This window comes from Phyllostomus hastatus, unplaced genomic scaffold (assembly GCF_019186645.2).
Source record: "Phyllostomus hastatus isolate PE091 unplaced genomic scaffold, TTU_PhHast_1.1 phas_contig_29, whole genome shotgun sequence".
Classification (NCBI taxonomy): domain Eukaryota; kingdom Metazoa; phylum Chordata; class Mammalia; order Chiroptera; family Phyllostomidae; genus Phyllostomus; species Phyllostomus hastatus.
In genome coordinates, this window is record NW_025333835.1 from 3126858 (window position 1) to 3147180 (window position 20323).

The window sequence follows — 20323 nt, forward strand, 5'->3', positions numbered from 1 at the left end:
TTCACTTTAATGATTGGGTGTGTGGGACAGGTTTAAGGGTTAAGGGATGAGGAGCACAGTATTCCAGGAAAAAATAACCTGAGAAAATTCTAAGACCTGAAATAGCATTGGTACATTCACAAAACTGTAAGTAATTCAGTGGTGGTATAGCATAGAGTGTGTTTGAGAAGTGGTGAGAGATGTATGCCATGGTATGAAACTTGGGCTTTACTTTAAAGGTTGTGGGAAGGTTTTGATAGTCTTTAAGCAAGGGAGCAAATGATTAAATTTATGTTTTAGAAGGAAATTCTAGATGTGTAAAAAATGCTTATAATACAACAACCATTTATGATAAAAACTCTTAGCAAATTAGAGTTAGAATAGAAATTCCTCCATCTAAAAAAGGGCATCTACATAAATCCTACAGCCAACTAGACATGTAATGGTGAAAGACAATGTCTTTTTCATAAGATTAGGAACAGAGCATAGTTGTGTGCTCTTACCACTTCTATTTATTTTTTGGTACTGGTGGTTCAAGCCAGTGCAATCATGCAGGGAAAGGAAATAAAAGACATCCAGATTGGAAAGGAGGAAGTAAAACTGTTTTTACTCACAAGCATGATTTATCTTTAGAAAATCCCAAGGAATCTATTTTTTAAAAAAGCTGTTAGGAATAATAAGTTAGTTTAGAAAGCTTATAAGATATAAGATTAATTATCAAATCAATTCTATTTCTATATACAACAAAGGAAACCGTCAATAAAATGAAAAGAAAACTTGCTGAATGGGAGAAAATATTTTTCTAAACATATGATGAGGGTTAATATCCAAAATTTATAAAGAACTTATAAATCTCAACACTAGAAAACCAAACAATCCAATTATAAAATGGTCAAAGGACCTGAATAGACATTTCTCTAGAGAGGACATACAGATGGCCAATAGACATATGAAAAAACACTCTATATCACTAATCACCAGAGAAATACAAATTAAAGCCACAATGAGATATCACCTCACACCTGTCAGAATGGCTATCATCAGTAAATCAACAAACAATAAGTGTTGGAAAGGATGTGGAGAAAGGGGAACCCCTGTGTACTGTTGGTGGGAATGCAGGTTCATGCAGCCACTGTGGGAAGTAGTATGGAATTAACTCAAAAAATTAAAAATGGAACTGCCTTATGACCCAGCAATTCCACTTATGGGAATTTATCCAAAGAAACTCAAATCACTAATTCAAAAGAATACATGCACCCCTATATTCATTGTGGTATTATTTACCCAATGAATGTTGCATAATGAATATTACACAATGAATATTGCGATCAATTATTTACGATCATCAAGATATGGAAGCAGCTGAGGTGTCCATCAGTAGATGAGTGGATAAAACAGCTATGGTATATTAACACCATGGAATACTACTTGGTCATAAAGAAGAAGAAAATTTTACCCTTTGTGACAGCATGGATGGACCTGGAGAACATCATGCTAAGTGAAATAAGCCAGAGAAAGACAAGTACCATATGATTTCACTCATATGTGGAATCTAATGTACAGACTAAACTAACAAGAAACTAGAGACAGACTCATAGATAGAGAGCAGGCTGACAGCTCTGAGCAGAATCTAGGGGTAAAGAGAATAAGCAAAAAAGAAGAAAGTGAGAAAAAACTCATGAACATGAGCAGCAATGTGGTGATTGCAGGGGGGAGGAGGTGGATGGAGGTGGAAGAGGGTATACGGGGGATAAATGGTGATGAAAAAATAAGATAAAAATAAGTTATACAAAAAAAGGCTGATCATACCAAGCATTGATATAGATATGAAAGAACAGAACTCTCAGATGCTGTTATTTGGAATGTAAAATGGTATAACCACTTTACAATGGATAACAGTTTACAGTTTTTTAAGAAGTTAAAATATATCTACCATATTACCCAGTTATTCAATTTCTAGGTATTTGTTTACACAAGAAAAATAAAAGTGTATGCCCATTGGAAATCTGGAAACAACCTAAATGCCCATCAGATGAATGGTTAGGCAAAATGTGATATATTCACATAAGGAAAACTACTCAGCAATAAAAAGGAAGAGCTACTGATACATCCAACAACATGGATGAATCTCAATTATGCAGAGTGAAAGGAGTGAGATTTTAAGAAGTATAGTTTATATAATTCTATTTATATTAAATTCTCAAAAATGTAAGCTAATGTTTAATGACAGAAAGCAGGTAAATTGTTATCCAGAAACAGAGATGAGGAGGGAAGGATGGATTGTAAAGCAGCAGGAAGAAACTTTTGTGGATAGTAGATATTTTTATTATATTCATTATGATGATTTCATGAGCATAAATGTATGTCAAAATTCATCACACTGTAAAGTTTAAATATCTGCAGTTTATTTACATCAAATATACTTGATTAAATCTGTAAATTAAAAAAAGAGGAAGAGAGGGAGGGAAAGGAGGAAGAGGAAGAAGAAGAAAGAGAGGAAGAGAAGGAAAGAAAGAGGGAGAGGGAGGAGGAAATGTGAGGGGGAAGAACAGCAACAACAAGAAATGTAATTCTAGTGGACGAGATTGAAGGAGGAAGGGATTGTAGGAGGAACTGTCTAAAGCTGGGGAGAAAAGTAAACAGTCAATTATATTAGTCCAGGAAAGAGAAGAAATGATGGCCAAATCAGTGGAAATGCCATGGCTTCCCATATTAATCAATAGGGCCAACAGCTTGATCTGCTTGGCATGGCATGTGTCCCTTTCCTGGTGATTCCATATTCATCACTAGTCATTCATGTAATAATATTTATTGAGCACTGCTTTGTGCCAGGTACTATTTTAAGAACTGGGAAGACTGTGATAAAGACGATATAGACAAGGTTACTATACCCATGGAGCTTACTTTCTAGTAAGGGGAGGCAAGCAATAAAGAAATAAACAAAAGTTAACTTGATTGATATGTTAAAAAATACAATAGAATGTGTAGAGAGTAACTCTGAGAAGAGGGTGGGTGGTTAATTTATATTTTGATTCAGGGTAAACTACTCTGAGGATTAATAATAAAGCTGAATTGTGAAAGGCAGACACTAACAGGTAATAGCTAGGGGTAGGGAATTCTAAAGTAGAGACAAGTACAAATGCCCTTAGGTGGGAGGGAGCTAGGCATATTTAATAAACAGAAAGGGGGCTGGAAGATGGGGAGAAAACTATAAGAAAGGTGGAAATGTAGGTAGAGGCTAGAGCATATATGACCTTGTAAACCACATTAATGATTTGAATTTTATTATTAATGAAATGGAAAACCATTAGAGGATCTTAAGCAGGGAAGTAATATATAATATGATTTGATTTTTAATGGAACTTAGTTGAGGTACAGGGGGAAGAATGAAAGCAGGATGATCAGTTAGAAGCTAAGTTCTGCTAAAAAAATGGTCAGCAGTGAATTTGGGATTTTATTTTGGAGGCTAAAACATCAAGATTTGCTGGTAAGTAGGTGTTGGGGTTAAAATAAAGGGAAGAATCAAGAATGACTTCTAGATTTTTGAGTATTCGGGTGGAAAGTGGTACAGTTTATTGAAATTAGATGACTGGGGAAAGAACACATTGAGTGTGTAAATTAAAAGTTCTTTTCTGAACATGTATAGTTAATATGTCTACTAGTTATAGAAATAGAAATGTCAAGTGGGCATTTGAAATATCAGAACTGGAGATAAATACTGAGATTCATCAGCATGTTGTATTTTTCAGTATACTTCCCTCTTGTTTGCCAGGAAAAGGATAGACTGGGTCTGCTTTTTAGTGCAGTGACACCCTCCCAAAATTATAACAGTGTTCAGAGTAGAACCATACTAGATAGAAAAAAAAGGTTGGTTTGATATCAGTTAGATTTACATAATAAGGAGAAGCAGGGGCACAAGGTTGGCCCCCAAAATAGTACCATTAGTTAATTTGGTACTTGTGAAAATAGGCATAAGGTAATTTGCATTTTGGTCCCATTCTTCATTGTTTTGTATATTCATACCCTTTGCTATGTATCATTATTATGCTCTCCCATAGTGGATGGGCATACATCTAACCTTTGACTGTGAATTTCATCATGTGACCAGCCAGGATGTTATTCAAACAGAAGCTTGAAAAACCTCTTCCATAATTGGGCTTCAGTTCTTCTGCATTTGATATCATCATGAGAAGAACATGCCTGGCCTGGTTCAGTCAAGGATAAGATATGTGAGTTGCAAAGGCAAGACACCCCAGCTGGCTCAGTCAGCCAAACTAAACTATCTAAAAGCCATCCAACCTCCACACATTTGAGCAAATCTAGCTGAGGTCAATGTCTCACAATCTTCAGCTGTTTCCAGTCACATAAGCAATAAACACTTATTTTTAAGTGTTTGAGGTTTTATCATTCTGACAATATATAACTGATACAAGGAAGAATAGGATGGAAATGAGGGGAGGATTAGTCTGATTTTTGGACATGCTGAATTTGAAATGGCTAGTAGCAGCTGGGTGTAGGACTCAAAAATTAAGTTTTGTGAATCATCAGCATACATGTAGCTCAAGTGTGGATAATGAAAGGAGGAAATTATGATGACTGTACTCTAAGGAAAACCTGCATTTGAAGGAACCATTGTGACTGAAAATGAATGCTCAGAAATATCAGGGGAGAATCAGAGAAGAGCGGTAGTGTGGAAACAAGAAACAAACTCATAGACACAGAGAACAGACTGATGGTTGCCAGGGTGGTGGGTTAGTTTGGAGGACTAGGTATAAAAAGATGAAGAAATTGAGAAGTACAGATTGATAGTTATAAAATAGTCATGGAATATAAAGTACAGCATAGGAATATAGTTGATAATATTGGAATAACTATATATGGCACCAGATGGGTACTGAAAATATCAAGGAAACACTTTGTAAAGTATATGATTGTGTCACCTGAAACTAATATAAAATAATATTGAATGTAAACTGTGTTTGAAAAAAATCTTTTAAGATTTAAAAAAGGAAGTGTTTGTTAGAACTGCCAAATGCACAGAGAGGTAAAGGTAAGCATTTTTACACTCATTTTACAAATAAAGAAAAATTAGGTTTGGATAGTTTGATTAAGTTTGTTGTGTGTGATGGTAACAACTGGTAAATAACAGTAAGGGCTCTAGAACATAGGTCTTTCCAATTTTTTAACCCGGGGCTTTATCATTTTATCATGTTGTCTCTCTTCAGTATGTATTTTGATATAAATATATCATTTAAATGATTGTAAGGTATCTTTTACATATAAGATGTTAAAACAAATAATAAAATTTTAATATTTAGAATTACATGAACAGTAAAAGATAAGAAATATCATAAAAAAGAAAATTTTACCCTTTGCGACAACATAGATGAACCCAGAGAACATTATGCTAAGTGAAATAATCCAGTCAGAGAAAGACAAGTACAATATGATCCCACCTACATGTGGAATCTAATGAACAAACTGAAGTAACAAGCAAAATAGAGACTCATAGAGAGCAGGTTGACAGCTCTGGGGGATGGTGTTAGGGGGTGGAGGGATCTGGCAAAAAGAAAAGGACTCACGGACATAGATAACTGTGTGGTGATTGCAGGAGGGGAGATAAATGGTAATGGAAAAATACAATAAAAATAAACTATTAAAAATAAGAAATATATAACTGGGCTCCCACTGAAATTATAACAATCTTGTTATGTTATTGAATGTTTCCTTCCATTTTACATCCATTTTTCTATAGCTGATAAATATTTTCTCATATTGTGGTTTCCTGCTTGAACAATGGATTGAAAAATAACTTTTTCTCTCATGTTGAATATCATGAATTGATAATAATAATGTTGAAATATTTTACAGAATGAATTTCATGATCTGGAAAAACAAATAGCATCTGTTTCTGCAGAAACTACAGAAATAGAAAGGCTAACTTATCAGCAAGATGCTGCCATAGAGAATAGCAAACGTCAGTGTGAAAACCTGGAAATGCAAATCAAATCTTTACATATAGAAAATGTAAAACTTAAATTTGACATAGAAGCAGCCCAAGAAAATTTTGAGGAACACCTGATAAGATATAATGATTACTATGCAAAAATAAAAGTGCATAAGGACAGTTTGAGGGAGGAAGAAAGCAAATGGCCATTTATGACTGAACTCCATGAAAAACAAGATCTTGTTAAAAAACTAAAGACAATGAAAGAGGAACTAAGGCAAGATCTCCAGAATCCAGAAGGAAACTGGATGAAACAAGTACAGGTTTGAAATATCACTTATTAAATATTTTTCTATTCTTTTAAATTTACACTTATTAAGTGATACATCTATCATTAACTTAATAAAATATCATGGCTGCTCTAACTAGATTCAGAAACTAATATTTTCATAACTTTAAAAAACTTGAATAAGTACACGACTTATGTAACATCTATGCCAAATGTGCAAGTGTGTAAAGAAGACATACCCAGCTCCCATGTAGATTAATGAAAGTACATAGTCAAACAGAATCATGGTGAACAGTTAATCCATTTGTTGCAGAAAGTGTGACTCACAAAAATGTTGAAACCCTAGCTTCTAAGTGATTGGATTCAGGCCAAGACTAGTCAGTTTAGAATGCTTAATATTGTTATGCAAACAATATGAATTAATAATTGTAGTTTACACATCTATTTTTTTACTATTCTTTGAAAAGAGTGGAAGAGACAAACTTAAAATATCTATTATGTGTTGCTAGAGACTTACAAGTATCCTTTACACTGTTGCTGGATAATTACCATGGTGCCACTATCCTTTATGTCTTATTTTCATTTGGATTTTAGTTCTAAATTTTTAAATCTGTGGTTTGTTTCTTGGGATAATAGATAATAGTTTTTTTATTATATGCTCCTGTAGAAGTAACATTCCAATTCTATTTATCAAAATTAAATATCATGACTAGTTTTCTTATATTATAAAAACACTGAAAATCTTGGATTTATATTTATTGTTCATTGTTTGACTTTATATTTTCAATTTTATAAACATACAGGAAGATATTACAAAGCTAAAGGATGAAATTACAACTATAAAAGAATCTATCATCGAAAATACTTGTTTTCTTCAGGTAGAAAATAAGACACATGAAAAATTAAGAAAAGAAATAGAGGTAAGTCTTAGTTACCTGGATTTCAGTGTTTGATGGGATCATTTCTTAAACTTATACTATATTCAGACTTTGCACAGTTAACTCTCAATCCTCCTAACAGCTAGAGAACAATAAGGAACCATATAAAGGATTGGATAAGTCCAAATCATTAATAGATAATGAGAGATAACTCTCTCATTCAAAGTTATTCAAATATGAATGTACTTAGACAAAGCAAGCAATCACTCATATTTAAACCTGGCCAAAAATTCTGCAAGGTTTCATTCCACCAACAACCTGGTGACTGAATAATGACTAGAGAGCAGAGGCTATTGAATAAAAAATGATGACCATTTCAAGACAGACATCAGGATTTCCTCAAAATAGAGTAAGATAATAGAAGTCATTAATATTACAAACTCCTTCACATTTGCAGTTATTGAGTCCAATTAAAAATGATATGAAAAATTAAAAATGAGAATATATTTGAGTACCTTTAGTAGACTCCTATAGTCATTATTGTTTAGATGAATGGACATAAAAATGAAAAAGAATATGTTGTTAAGGGCAAAGAAATAATTTTAACCCTTAAGACATTAATTTGGAAATTAAAAAGTTCCATGTCTTTAACTTTGCATGTGATTAATTTGATACAATTAAAAAGCATCTGAAGAATTTGAAAATAAAAACCCTTATGTTTATAAAACATTCTCTTTAAGAAATACCATCATTTTCTTACATTTTTCTAGTAATCTAACAAATTTTTTTTACCCTTCTAGACATAAAAGTTTATTATAAAACTATATATATAGTAAGAAAGTATGTAAGTGGCATAGATATAGAAAAGTAATTAGTGAAATATAAAAAATTATCAAGAGATAACCATCATATGAGGTGGAAACAAAATAGGTTAGCCATATAAATAAAGAAAACTCAAGAAAATGTTAAAATAAAATTGGATTTATATGTCATAGCACACTTCTAGGAGGACTGAAGACAATATAGGAGACAAACTTAACCATTTGTATCAGAGAGTTATTTCTTTTAAAAGACACATACACAAACTGCATAATTAAATATCACTTTGTATCATAAATTTCTCAGTTATTGAAATTCACCATAATAATAAAGAAAACAAGATTCATTTTGAGAGAAGGTATGTTTAACATATATATGTATGTATTATTTAGAAATAAAATGCCAAACATGCCAGCAGAACATTGAGTATCAATGGTATCAAATGGTATCAAATTTTTTTAAAATAAGGATATCCAAAAAACAATGGAAAATATGAGTAATCTCATTATCAATAAGGGATTGATAATTTAAATCACAATGTAGTCCCATATTTATCCTGTCAGATTATCAATATTACAATTGGTAAGGTGCGGAGCACCTGAATTCTAATATACTATTGATATGAGTGTAAATTGGTAAAAGCACTTTGGAAAGAAATTTGAGATTACTTAATAATTTTTTTGCTAATATACTTTATTGAGTTAAAACTGTCATAAGAACAAAGGCACAAATTGTAAGGGTTTGACTTGATTAATTTTGACTAATGTATATGTACACTCATGTTACCATAAACTAGACTAAGATACAAAACTTTTTCATCATGACCAGAAAGTTCTCTTATGTCCTTTTACTCAGGCTACCACTATTCTGTTTTTTAAAAACAGCTTTATTGAAATATAATTCACTTACATTATACCTATTTAAAGTGCATAATTTAATGGTTTTTAGTATATTCACAGGTAGTGTAACCATCACCAGTCAATTTTAGAAATGTTTACTGCCTGAAAAAGAAACTTCATACACTTTAGCTACGACTGCTCCATTTATCTAATGTGTTTTCCCATATATTTGGTCTACCACATTCTTTTCCTTTCTGATGTTCTAAGATTCCTTCTTTTATCAATTCCTTCTCTTTAGAACACTTCTAAATTTATTCTCTTAGGTTAGATCTGCTATTGGCAAAATCTTTTAGTTTTTTTAATCTGAGAATGTCCATTTCCTCTCCATTCCTGAAGGATGTTTTTGCTGGATATAGAATTCTAGGTGGACAGTGCTTTCTACAGTTCAAAAATGTGTTTCCACTTCTTTCTGGTCTCCATGATTTCTAATGAGAAATCTACTGCCATTCAAATTGTTTTTCTCCCTAGAGATATGGTGTTTATTTCTTGCTGCTTTCAAGATTTCCTGTCTTTCATTTCAGAAGTGTTACTGTGATATGCTTTGGCATGAATTTCTTTAAATTTGTCCTGTTTGGAATACTCTTAGCTATTTAATTCTATATGTTTATGTCTTTTGACAAATTTGGGAAATTTTCAACTCTTATGTTTATTTATCTCAATACTTTTTTAACTCTGCCCTGTTTCTTTGCTCCTTCCAGGACTCTAATGACACAAATAGTAGATCTTTTTTTGTTTTAGCCTCACAGGTACCTGAGGCTCTGTTCATTTTTTTTTTCAGTCTATTTTTTGTTGTTTAAACTGAGTAATTTCCAGTGTTCTTTTATTCACTGATTTTTTCCCTCTTCCCTTGCATTCTGCTACTGAACCTGGTTCTTGGTTTCATGAGTGATTTTCTATTGAAATCTGGACATGTTGGATGTTATGGTTATTGGGAAGAGACCCAAGTCAGGAACCCCTTGTCCCCCACTGAGCTTGTTCCTTGGTTCTTCCTTCACTCACAAAAGATGAGTTCAAGCAAGAGACAGCACATATAGTGGAAATGAGATACCAAGTTTATGAAACACAGTTGAGCACAGAGCTGCAAACAAACACCCAGCTAGTCTGAATGCCCCACATACATAGGAAATAAAGTTGTTAGTAAGTTTGTTAGACATTTTGTTCTATACACTTGAGCTGAGGCTAGAAGTAGGCTTAGCTAATCTGAGTGCCCTGACTATTGGGGTTCAAGGATTATATACCTTAATCAACTTTTAGGTTCCCTTTCCTCCTTCCCCTTCTAAACTTTGGGGATAATATACAGCTACAAAGGCTTTGTTTCTCAACTAGTAAAGGCTGTTTGTCTTAGTGAAATTGGTACAGAGGCTCCCTTTACCAGCACCAAGTCTCAAAGCTCCCGTCCTCCTACGCTATCCCTGCTTGTGATATTTGGAAAGCCTGGGAATCTTATCAGACCAGGCTCAGGACTGTGGAGTCAATGGTTGAGGCATGTTTCCCTCCTCCTCCCTGCCTTAGTTTACTACCTACTCTATCTAATATTATTTTTAAGTCTTTGGATTATTATTACTTCTGGGTAGTAGTAGAATTTCAGATTTTCTACTAAGTCTCTGTTGACACTCATGGAGGGAGGAAGGACTTCTTGTTACTTCTGGCCAAGTGTGGGAGTTCTGGCTGCCCATTAGGCCAGTGCTGATAACCCTCTGGGTGGGAAGGGCAGGGGCACCTCATTACTGCCCCCAATGTGGCCTCCACTAATACCATGTAGATAAGGCCTTGTTAGTACTAAATGCTAGTGAAAATCATGACTCTCCACTAGGTCTCCTCTGACTTCTTTCAGTGAGAGGGAAATCACTAGATGGGGTAGAAAGCCAGGCTTCCCAAATGGGCTCCACTGACCCAGTAGTTTATGGTTCATTATTGCTCAGTAGCAGTGAAAAGTCCTGGCTCCCCAGTTAACCTTCTTTGACACCACCCTCACAGGAATTGAGGCACATAGTTATAACCTAGCAATGGTGGACATTTAGACATTTCTCTCATCCTTTGCTGTTTTGTGTGGTGATGGTGCCATAGTTTTTTTTTCCTTCTTTTTTTTCTGTAGTGTTTGACTTTAGAAGTTAGCATCTGAAAGTTTTCTATCTTGCTAGGCTACCCTTTTCCTAGTTCTTTGGCCAGAGAGAGTAGGCTTTACTTGGAGCTTATTTGTCTGCAGCAATGGGCATTTCCAGGTAGCTGTCTTCTCCAGTATCCACTCTGTGATATCTGAGGCAAAATCACCCAGGGAACCCATCACCACATGATGCCTTGGGTCCTGAGGTCCCAGGACAGCTTCCTTTTTTGCTCCATTTCTCAGAAACTTCTTATGTTTGTTTTACAAGGCGGGACTCTCAAATCCTGGAATTTATTTATAAAAATGTGTATATTTATTCTTACATAGTGAAACTTCAGTCACCTTCAAAGTACTCTCCATTTGATACAATACACCAAGACTCTTTTCCACTGCTCAAAGCAGTTTTTGTACTCATCAATTTTGATGCCTTTTAGTGCTTTTGCTGTTTTTTTTGTTTCACCTCTCCCACATCTGCAAAACATTTCCCTTTGAGGACTTTTATCATCCAGATAAGCAAAATAAAGTTGCTTTGAGGGAGGGGGGAACATGGGGGTCATGGAATTTTGGGTCAAAAGCTGCTAAACACAAAGTGCAGTGTGGGCAAATGGGCTTATAAATCACCTATCATGAAATGGACAAACGTACTGAAAGAGTCTTCAGAAAATATTCCCTGAAGCTGAAAAGACTCTCACAACAATGCCAACTGGTGCACTGATACACATGGGTTCCTAGAACACTCACATAGTGGAGGAAGCCTGTACGACAAGGGGCCTGCCCTCCAGAAGATAATTCCTTTTTGGGGGGTAGGGTAGAGGGAATCCCTCCTCATATATATATGTCTAGAAAAATATTTAAAGAAATATTGTAGAAAATTTCTCCAAATGTGACAAAAAATAACTCATTACACAACTCTGCAAATTGTAAGCAAGATAAATATGGGAGGAGGAGGGTATATATAAGGAAATTGTCAAGCTACTGAAAACCAAATACAAAGAAAAAATCATCTTAAAAGCAGCCAGAAAAAGTCAAGAACAATAGTTAGAATAATAAATTGACTATTATTTAAGTTCACTGCAAAATTAAATGGAAAGTACAGAGAGTTCTATATGCTTCCTGCTCCCCAACAGCCTCCCCCAAGCCTCCTCCACTGTCAACATCTCCCACCAGAGTGGTACATTTGTTTCAACTGATGGACCTACATTGACACATGATTATCTCCCAGAGGCCATACTTTAAATTAGTGTTCACTCCGAAACTAAATAATATTGTATGCCAACTGTAGCTGAAAATTAATTTTAAAAAGGAAAAATAAATATAGCCAGATAATATATAAAAAATTACAGATTGGGCATTATAATTCTAATAACCCATAAGTCAAAGGAGAAATCACAAAACTGATTTTAAAATATTTGAAAATGAATGATAATGAAAGCACACACATGAAAAATTGTGGGGTATAGCAAAAGTAGTATTTAAAGAAAAAATTTACATATTTAAGTGACTATATTAGAGAAGAAAATAGATTTTAAAGCAATTATCTAAGCTTCCACCATAAGAGACTACAAAAAAAAAAAGAATAAATTCAGCCAAAAGCAAGTGGAAGAAATGAAATAATAACTAGCAGAAATCAATGAAATAGAAAACAAAAGCAGCAGAGAAAATCGACAAAGCAAAAGCTGAAAAGCCTAGTAAAATAGATAAACCACCACAACACTGATGAAGAAACAATAGGATAATGAGGTCTATAGACTTAAGGGGGTGATAAAGGCCTATTATGAATAACTTTATGTCAATAAGTTTGATGACTTAGGTGAAATGGACATATTCCCCAAAAAACAAATATATAACTAACACAAGAAGAAAATCCTTTATGTTTAGGCCTGTGATCCATTTCAAATTAAGCTTTATAAATAGTGTGGGGTAGGAATTATTGAAATTGAATTCATAATTAAAACCATCTTCATAAGGAAAGTTTAAGACTGGCACAGCTTCACTGGTGAGTTCTATCACACATTTAAAGAAGAAATAAAACCCAGCCTATACAAACTCTTTCAGAAAGTGGAAAATGCTACTCATTCCAACTCATGTTATGAGGCCATCATAAATCTGGTACAAAACAGTGAACAGGAACATTAGCAAAAAAGAAATTACAGTCTAATGTCCCTCATGAACATAAATGCAAAATTTCCTAACAAAAAATTTTAAACTTGAATTCAGCTATATATAAAAAGTATAATCCCTTGTGACCAAGCAGAGTTTATACCAGGAATGCAAAGTTGGTTCAACTTTCAAAAAGCATACAATGTTATTTGCCACACTAACAAAATGAAGGACATAAAAAGGTGTAATTAATGCAATAGTTGCAGAAACAGCATTAGAAAAATTCAGCACCAATTCATACCAACAGCTCTGAGCAATGTAAGAATAGAAGGGAACATTCTCAGCCTGATGAAGGGCATCTATAAAAAACTTATTGCTAACAATATCATATTTATTGGTGAAATGCTGAATGCTTTCTCCCTAGGATTGGGAACAAAGAAAAGATTTCTTATCCCATCTTTTCTCTAAAACATTATATTGAAGGTTGTACTCAGTGCCATAAGACAAGAGAAAAATATTTTTCTATATTAAGGAACGTAAAAAACCCTAATAAACCAGTAAGTGAATTTAGTGAGAAAGGTCTAATGACAAAATATCAAAATACAAAAATCAATTATATTTCTATATAGTTTCTATGGGTAGCAATTAACAACTGGAAAGTGAAATAAATAAAGCAAAATGCTTTTTATTAACACTAAAAACAAAGGATCCTTGCCAAAATTTTTATGAAAAAATATGTAAACTTCTATAATAAAAAATATTACTAAGAAATAAATAATACTAAATAAATGGAATGATATACTATATTCATGTTCTACAAAACTCAATATTTTTAAAATGTTAATTTTCCTATAGAATGATATAGTTTCAACACCATTTCATAAAAATCCCAGTAGCTTCCATGGTTCCATGCCTGTGGTTCTATTTTTGTTCATTAGTTCATTCATTATTCCTCTTATAGGTGAGATCAAGTGAACAGAGGGGAGGAGAGAGGGGAATAATGGTGGAAAGAAGGGGAAGATACTAGACAAAGAACATGAATGAATGACCCATGGACATGGACAACAGTGTGGGAACTGACTGTAGGAGCAGGGGTGGGATGGGCAGAGGAGAGCAAAGGGGTAAAATTGGGACAACTGTAATAGAATAACAATAAAAATGATTATAAAAACATAGCAGTAGGTGTTTTTGTAGATATTGACAAACATTTAAAATTTATATGCAAATGCAAAGGGTCTAGTTAGCCAAAACAATCTTGAAAAAGAAGAACAAAGTTGTAATATTTACCCTGTCTTATAGTAAGATTTATTATGAAGCTACTGTTATCAAGAAAGTGTGTATTGGTGAAAGATAAATGGACCAATGGAACAGAGTAGAGTTTAAAAATCAATCACATTTTGTCAATTTTATGAAGATTTCAAGATAATTCAATGAAGAAGAAAGTCTTATCATAAATGATGCTGGAACAACCAAATATCTATATGGAAACAATGGACCCCTCTGCCTACCTCACAACACACACAAAACTATTTGAAATGGATCAGAGATCTAAGCAGGAAAGCTAAAACTGTTAAACTTTTAGAAGAAACAATAGGAGAATATCTTCATTATGTTAGGTCAACCAAAGATTTCTTAGGACACAAAATGTACTAATGATAAAGGAAAAAAATGACATATTGGATTTCAAACTTTGAGACTTCTATTCTTCAAAAGACACCATCAAGCAAATGAAAAGACAATGAAGTACCCATCAATAAATGAATGGCTAAAGAGGAGGTAGTGCATACTGTACATACAATAGAATATTACTCCACCAGAAAAAGAATGAAACTTTACCATTTACAATAGCATGGGTGGACCTAGAGGATATTATGCTAAGTGAAATAAGTCAAAGAAAGAAAAATACCATATGATTTCACTTATTTGTGAATCCTAAAAACAAAATAAACAAGCAAAACAGAAACAGACTCATAGATACAGAGAAAAAACTGAAGGTTTCCACATGGGGGAGGATGGGACAGCTGGGTGAAAAAGGTAAAGGGATTAAGAAGTACAAATTGGTAGATACAAAATAGTCACAGGGATGTAAAGTACAGGATATAGTCAATAATACTATAATAACTATGTATGGTATCTGGTGGATACTAGACTTATCAGGAGTATCACTTCATTAAATTAGAATTGTCTAACCTCTATGCTATACAGAAATTAATATAAATAATATTCAATGTAAACTGTAATTGAAAAAAGTTTAAAGAAAATGAAAAGACAAAATTATAGAAGGAGTAAGAGTATTTGCAACATGTATATCCTAGAAAGGATTTATGCCCAGGACTTGTAGATAATGAACTCCTATAATCATTTCTAAAAATAGGTAAAATATGTAAATAGCAATTTCACAAAAGAAGGCATAAGATGGCCAATAAGTACATGAAAAGATACTTGGCATATTTAACAATCAGAGAAATGAAGAAGGAAGCCATAAAAAATGAAAAGGTAACATTTCACACTCAATAGAATTGTCAAAATTACAACAAATGATACTGCCAAATGTTGTCAAGGGTGTGGAGCAGCCAAAATTTTTGTGCATTTTTGTTGAGATTATAAAATAGTGTGATTGTTTTGGAAAGTGGCTTCACAGTTTTTTTAAATGTTAGCATACACCTAAACTATGTCTTAGCAATTCCCTCACTGACTGTTTACTTAAGAAAAATGACATGTCCTTGAAAAAAACTTGCATATGAATGCTCACAGAAGCCTTATTAATAATAATCTTAAGATAGAAACATCACAAATGTCCCTCAAACTGTGCCTCAAAAGCAGAATGGATAAGAAAATTGTGGTATGCTCATATGAAATATTAGTCAGCAATACATACACAAAATGTGGGTATATAAATTTGTCAAAAGTTGACCTGCACTAAAAAAATCTGTATATTTATACTTTCATTAAAATATTTAACCATCACTCTTTAAATTAAACAGCTGAAGAACAAGAGGTTACATGACATATTCAAATGGCAGCAAGTGAGCACTAAATCTTTTAAGTGAGGTATGTTCTCCATGGTAAAACAATAACCTTGTGTAAATGTTTGTCACATGTATGGAGAATTGTGAACAATAAAGATTTAGCAATATATTTTATATAATGTTCTTCTCAAAACAGGGTTGCAGCCCTTTGATTTACAAAAATTGTCTCATTAATTTATTCAACACATTTATTGAGTTCAGACAATGTGTCCATTATCCTTTTTAGTTCTAAATATAGAGTGGTGAACAAAATAAGTTGATAAAAATCCCTGCCCTCGTGGAACTTTCATTCTAGTTGGAGAGATAGACATAAACAAGATGTATAAGTAAGATACTTAGCACTAGCTCTGGGGAACTTGCACATCTCTATTCTGATCTGTTGTGTATTCATTTCATACTTTAACTTTTGAAGAACAATTTCAGAAGCAGGTTAATTTACCACCAACCAAATTTATTGATTAACCAAAAATTTGTTCCGATTATTATAACTGCTATATATATGCATATGTAATATATACATATATAAATGGATATGCATCCTCTTGAATATATTCAATGTATAAAAAATCTTGAGTATAGCTTTATCACTTAATATATTTCAGTTTATTCCATATTTATTTCTAATCTTTTTTAAGTCATTTTTTATTTTACCAAGTTATCATCAGCAAGCCAAGATCACCAATTTGAATGAATTTTCAGAATTTGCAGAACTACCAAAAATTGAAAACTTACAAAAATGTACAAATTTTGTAGCAATTTATGTGGTACTAATTGACAGGTTTTCACTTTGTTTTTGTTTCTGTATGTTGTAATGCTTAGAGTATCTTCATTTCAGTTACCCTCCTCTGCTGCAGAACTGTGCTTCAATATAATTTGTCTTTTTTGTAATCCTCTATGTTTTATTTTATGGGTTTATATTTAGATTTTTATTGTATTTCATTACCATTTATTCCCCATATACCTCCCTTTTCTCCACATTCTGTGCATTGAAAAACATCATTCTAAGGAATCCATAGTTTTAACCATACTGTCAAAACGATCTATTCCATAACAAAGGTAAGGAAGCCTTTAACTAAGTGAGGAGCTGGGAAAGAAAAATGAGACATTTTGCTGGGGGAGAAAGATGAGAGTCAACAAGTGGTATAATCTGGGTCCCAATGACAGCTGAGGGGTAGAGAAAAGGGAGACAGGTTGGGGACAGAATCTTAAGGCCCAAGAAACCCAGGGTCTTGTCTCCCTACATTCCTCTTAGGCTATAAACTTATTTTTGATATGTTACTTTGATAAATTTGGTGACATGGTGTTTTGACAAATTGATCTTTATTTGTATTAGTCATCGGGGACAGTAGACACTGTTGAGTGAGCATGTGTACTGTGTGGACATTGCATTCGAAATGACTGAGCAAGTAGAACAACAAATCTGCGTCAAATTTTGCATTAAGCTTAAATATCCCTCCATGGAAACCATTTGGATGATTCAGAAGGCTGGAGCTATGGGTCATTGGAAGCTTTATTGTGACAATGTGCTCACTCATGTATCACATCTCATGCAGACTTTTTTCGTGAAACATGAAATCACCCAGTTGACTCAGTCCCCTTACAGCCCAGATTTGGTGCTCTGTGACTTCTGACTTTTCTCAAAACTAAAATCACCTTTGAAAGGGGAGAGAAGAGACCATTGATGAGATTAGGAAAATATGACAGGGCAGCTGATTGTAATTGGAAGAACTGTGTGAGGTCCCAAGGTGCCTACTTTGAGGGGACTGAGGCATTATTTTCCTATGTATGTTTCTTGTATCTTCTTCAATAAAAGTTTCCATTTTTCACATTGTGTAGGTGGATACTTTCTGGACAAACCGCTTATACCCCCAAGAAGAGAAAACATGTCCACAAAAAATTTGTACATGAATATTCATGGAAGCATTATCCATAATAACCAAAAAGTGGAAGCAACTCAAATGTCCATCAAATGATAAAATGGATAAATAAAATGTAGTATATCTTCCAATGAAATATTACTTGGCAATAAAAGGGAATGGAGTATTTATACATGCTAAAGCATGGATGGCCCTTAAAAACATTAAGTGAAAGAAGCTAGTCACAAAAGACCACATACCATATGATACACTTTGTAAAACTCCCAGAATAGGAAAATCTAAACATATAAAGAGAAAGTAGATTAGTAGTTGCCTAGTGCAAAGGGTGGGTCTGGGGAAATGGGGAGTCACTACTAATGGGCACTAGGTTTCATTTTAGGCTAATGAAAATGTTCTGAAATTGATTGTGGTGATGGCTGCACAGCCCTGTGAATATAATAAAAACCATTAAATGGTACACTTTAAATGGTGGATTGTATGGTATGTGAATTATACCTCAATAAAGCTTTTTGAAAGTTCTTTGTATAGTCTCAGTACTATACAAAGGACTAATCTCAGGAATGTTGACTTTTTTACTTTCATGTACCCTGATACCAAAGCCCTTGCACTTTTCACTGTGCTTCAGTGTCTGGCTCAAACACTGATCTATTTAATGACAGGGAAATGGATATGTTCTGCACCTTTTAGGTCAATGGGTCTATGTCTCACTGAATCACTAGATAAAGAAATAAAATTATTGCTCTTAACTGGTAACTGCTTGATAAGTAAAAGGCACTCTGTCACAGATGCTTCACATCCCAAACATCATCACTTGCTAGATGTGAAACTTTGGTTAAATTACTTAATCCTTTTGCTCTTTTGTTTCTTTATACAAAAGTGGGTGTCATAGTATCCACATAATAAGGTGTTATGAGAATTATATGTAAAAAGCACAGTAACATGTATGTGTCAAAAGTTATAATACTGTTTATTTTATTATTATCCTTTACTGTGAATAATTCCTAATCAAGTGCTTACCTCTTTAGGATAATAAAAACATTCTGGCTATTTACTATTTATCCTTCTCTAGTCCTGTTGACATGTGTTCTTCTTTTTATAGGTACAACATAAGAGATATGGCGCAATTCTTAAGCGTTTGCATTGTCAGGTGAACAAGCTTCAGTCAAATAGAAGGCAATGGCAATGGGACATTCAACAACTAGAAAAAACTGCAGCTGATCTAAGAAAATGCATTGCAATGAAAGATTAACATGGCCATAGGACAAAGTAGAACACAGAGTATTCCCACAAAAATTATGGGGCAGAATGTTGAGAAATCAATCATATTTTTATTTTGGAATTTTATTTATTTACTTTTATTAATGTATAATTGACATACAATATTATATTTATTCCAGGTATACAACACAGTGGATGTAGGTTTATATACAGTACCAATACCAATAAGCTTCCACTATCAGAGGTCTGTCTTAATGACAGATATATTTCTCTTTTTTCTAATCAGTCATTGTTGATAAAGTGCTTCCAACATTACAATTGATAGCAGTAGTTAGACAATAGGAATGCTTACAGAATAATGGATGACTCTGTGAATATTTTTCATGTATATTATATATTGTATTCATGAATGCCAGTTTATAAACAGTTGCCTTCACTATCACATAAAGTAAAAATTTAGAAGAAACCCTTGACTTTACAATAATTTAAGTTGTTAAGATATTTAAATGGTTGTCTGTTTTAAGCTTTATGAGAACTTGTTTTTTTTTACTACTGCTTTCACAGTAGCCCATAAATATTGACATTTATAATAATGTTGTTTTATGTTCAACACCTCAGATATATTTCTTAGTTTTCTCTTTCATCCAGAAGGTAGCAATCATTTTTCTTTGTTATTAGATAACATATTTTTAGAGTGTTGCAAAACATAACTTTTTGTTCCTGTTTATGTCTTTAAATTCTTTATTACTTGTCTAAAATAACATTGTGTAAGCCTAACTTAGTTAACCAGTACAAACATGTATTTTTTTTCACTGAAAGACGCATACTATGTCCATGACAACAAATAAGAATTTAACTTGCGCCTTTTAAGATGAAAGTGTTCCTTCTCATGGCTCCATTGATTCACACTTTTAGGAGCAAAAATAAAATATTAATTATTAAATACATGGTTTCTATTTTTTAAGAAACTAATGTTTTAATTGCAGTTTATATTCAATATTATTTTATATTAGTTTTAGGTGTACAGCACAATGGTTAGACAATCTTATACTTTATGTAGTTATCTCAATATTATTGACCATATTCTTTATGCTGTACTTTACTAAATACATAGTTTATAAATATATGCTTTAAAATTTAATGATTTCAAATCAACATCAAAATGATATCACAAGTTTATTTTC

The 20323-nt window shown here is 33.2% G+C and overlaps 1 protein-coding gene across 2 annotated transcripts in view; it reads left to right on the forward strand.

Moving 5' to 3' along the window:
* CCDC122 (coiled-coil domain containing 122) overlaps positions 1–20082 on the forward strand; it is a 47519-nt gene extending 27437 nt beyond the window's left edge. The window contains exons 4-7 of one of the 2 annotated variants that reach the window (XM_045839104.1): positions 5851–6249; positions 7019–7135; positions 16000–16066; positions 19021–19145. In XM_045839104.1, the coding sequence (XP_045695060.1) occupies positions 5851–6249; positions 7019–7135; positions 16000–16065 (582 nt within the window). In that variant the 3' untranslated portion in view covers position 16066; positions 19021–19145. Of the gene's footprint in view, positions 1–5850; positions 6250–7018; positions 7136–15999; positions 16067–19020 lie in introns of both variants that reach the window. The other variant, XM_045839103.1, reaches the window with a different exon arrangement.
* The last annotated feature ends 241 nt before the right edge of the window (positions 20083–20323 follow it).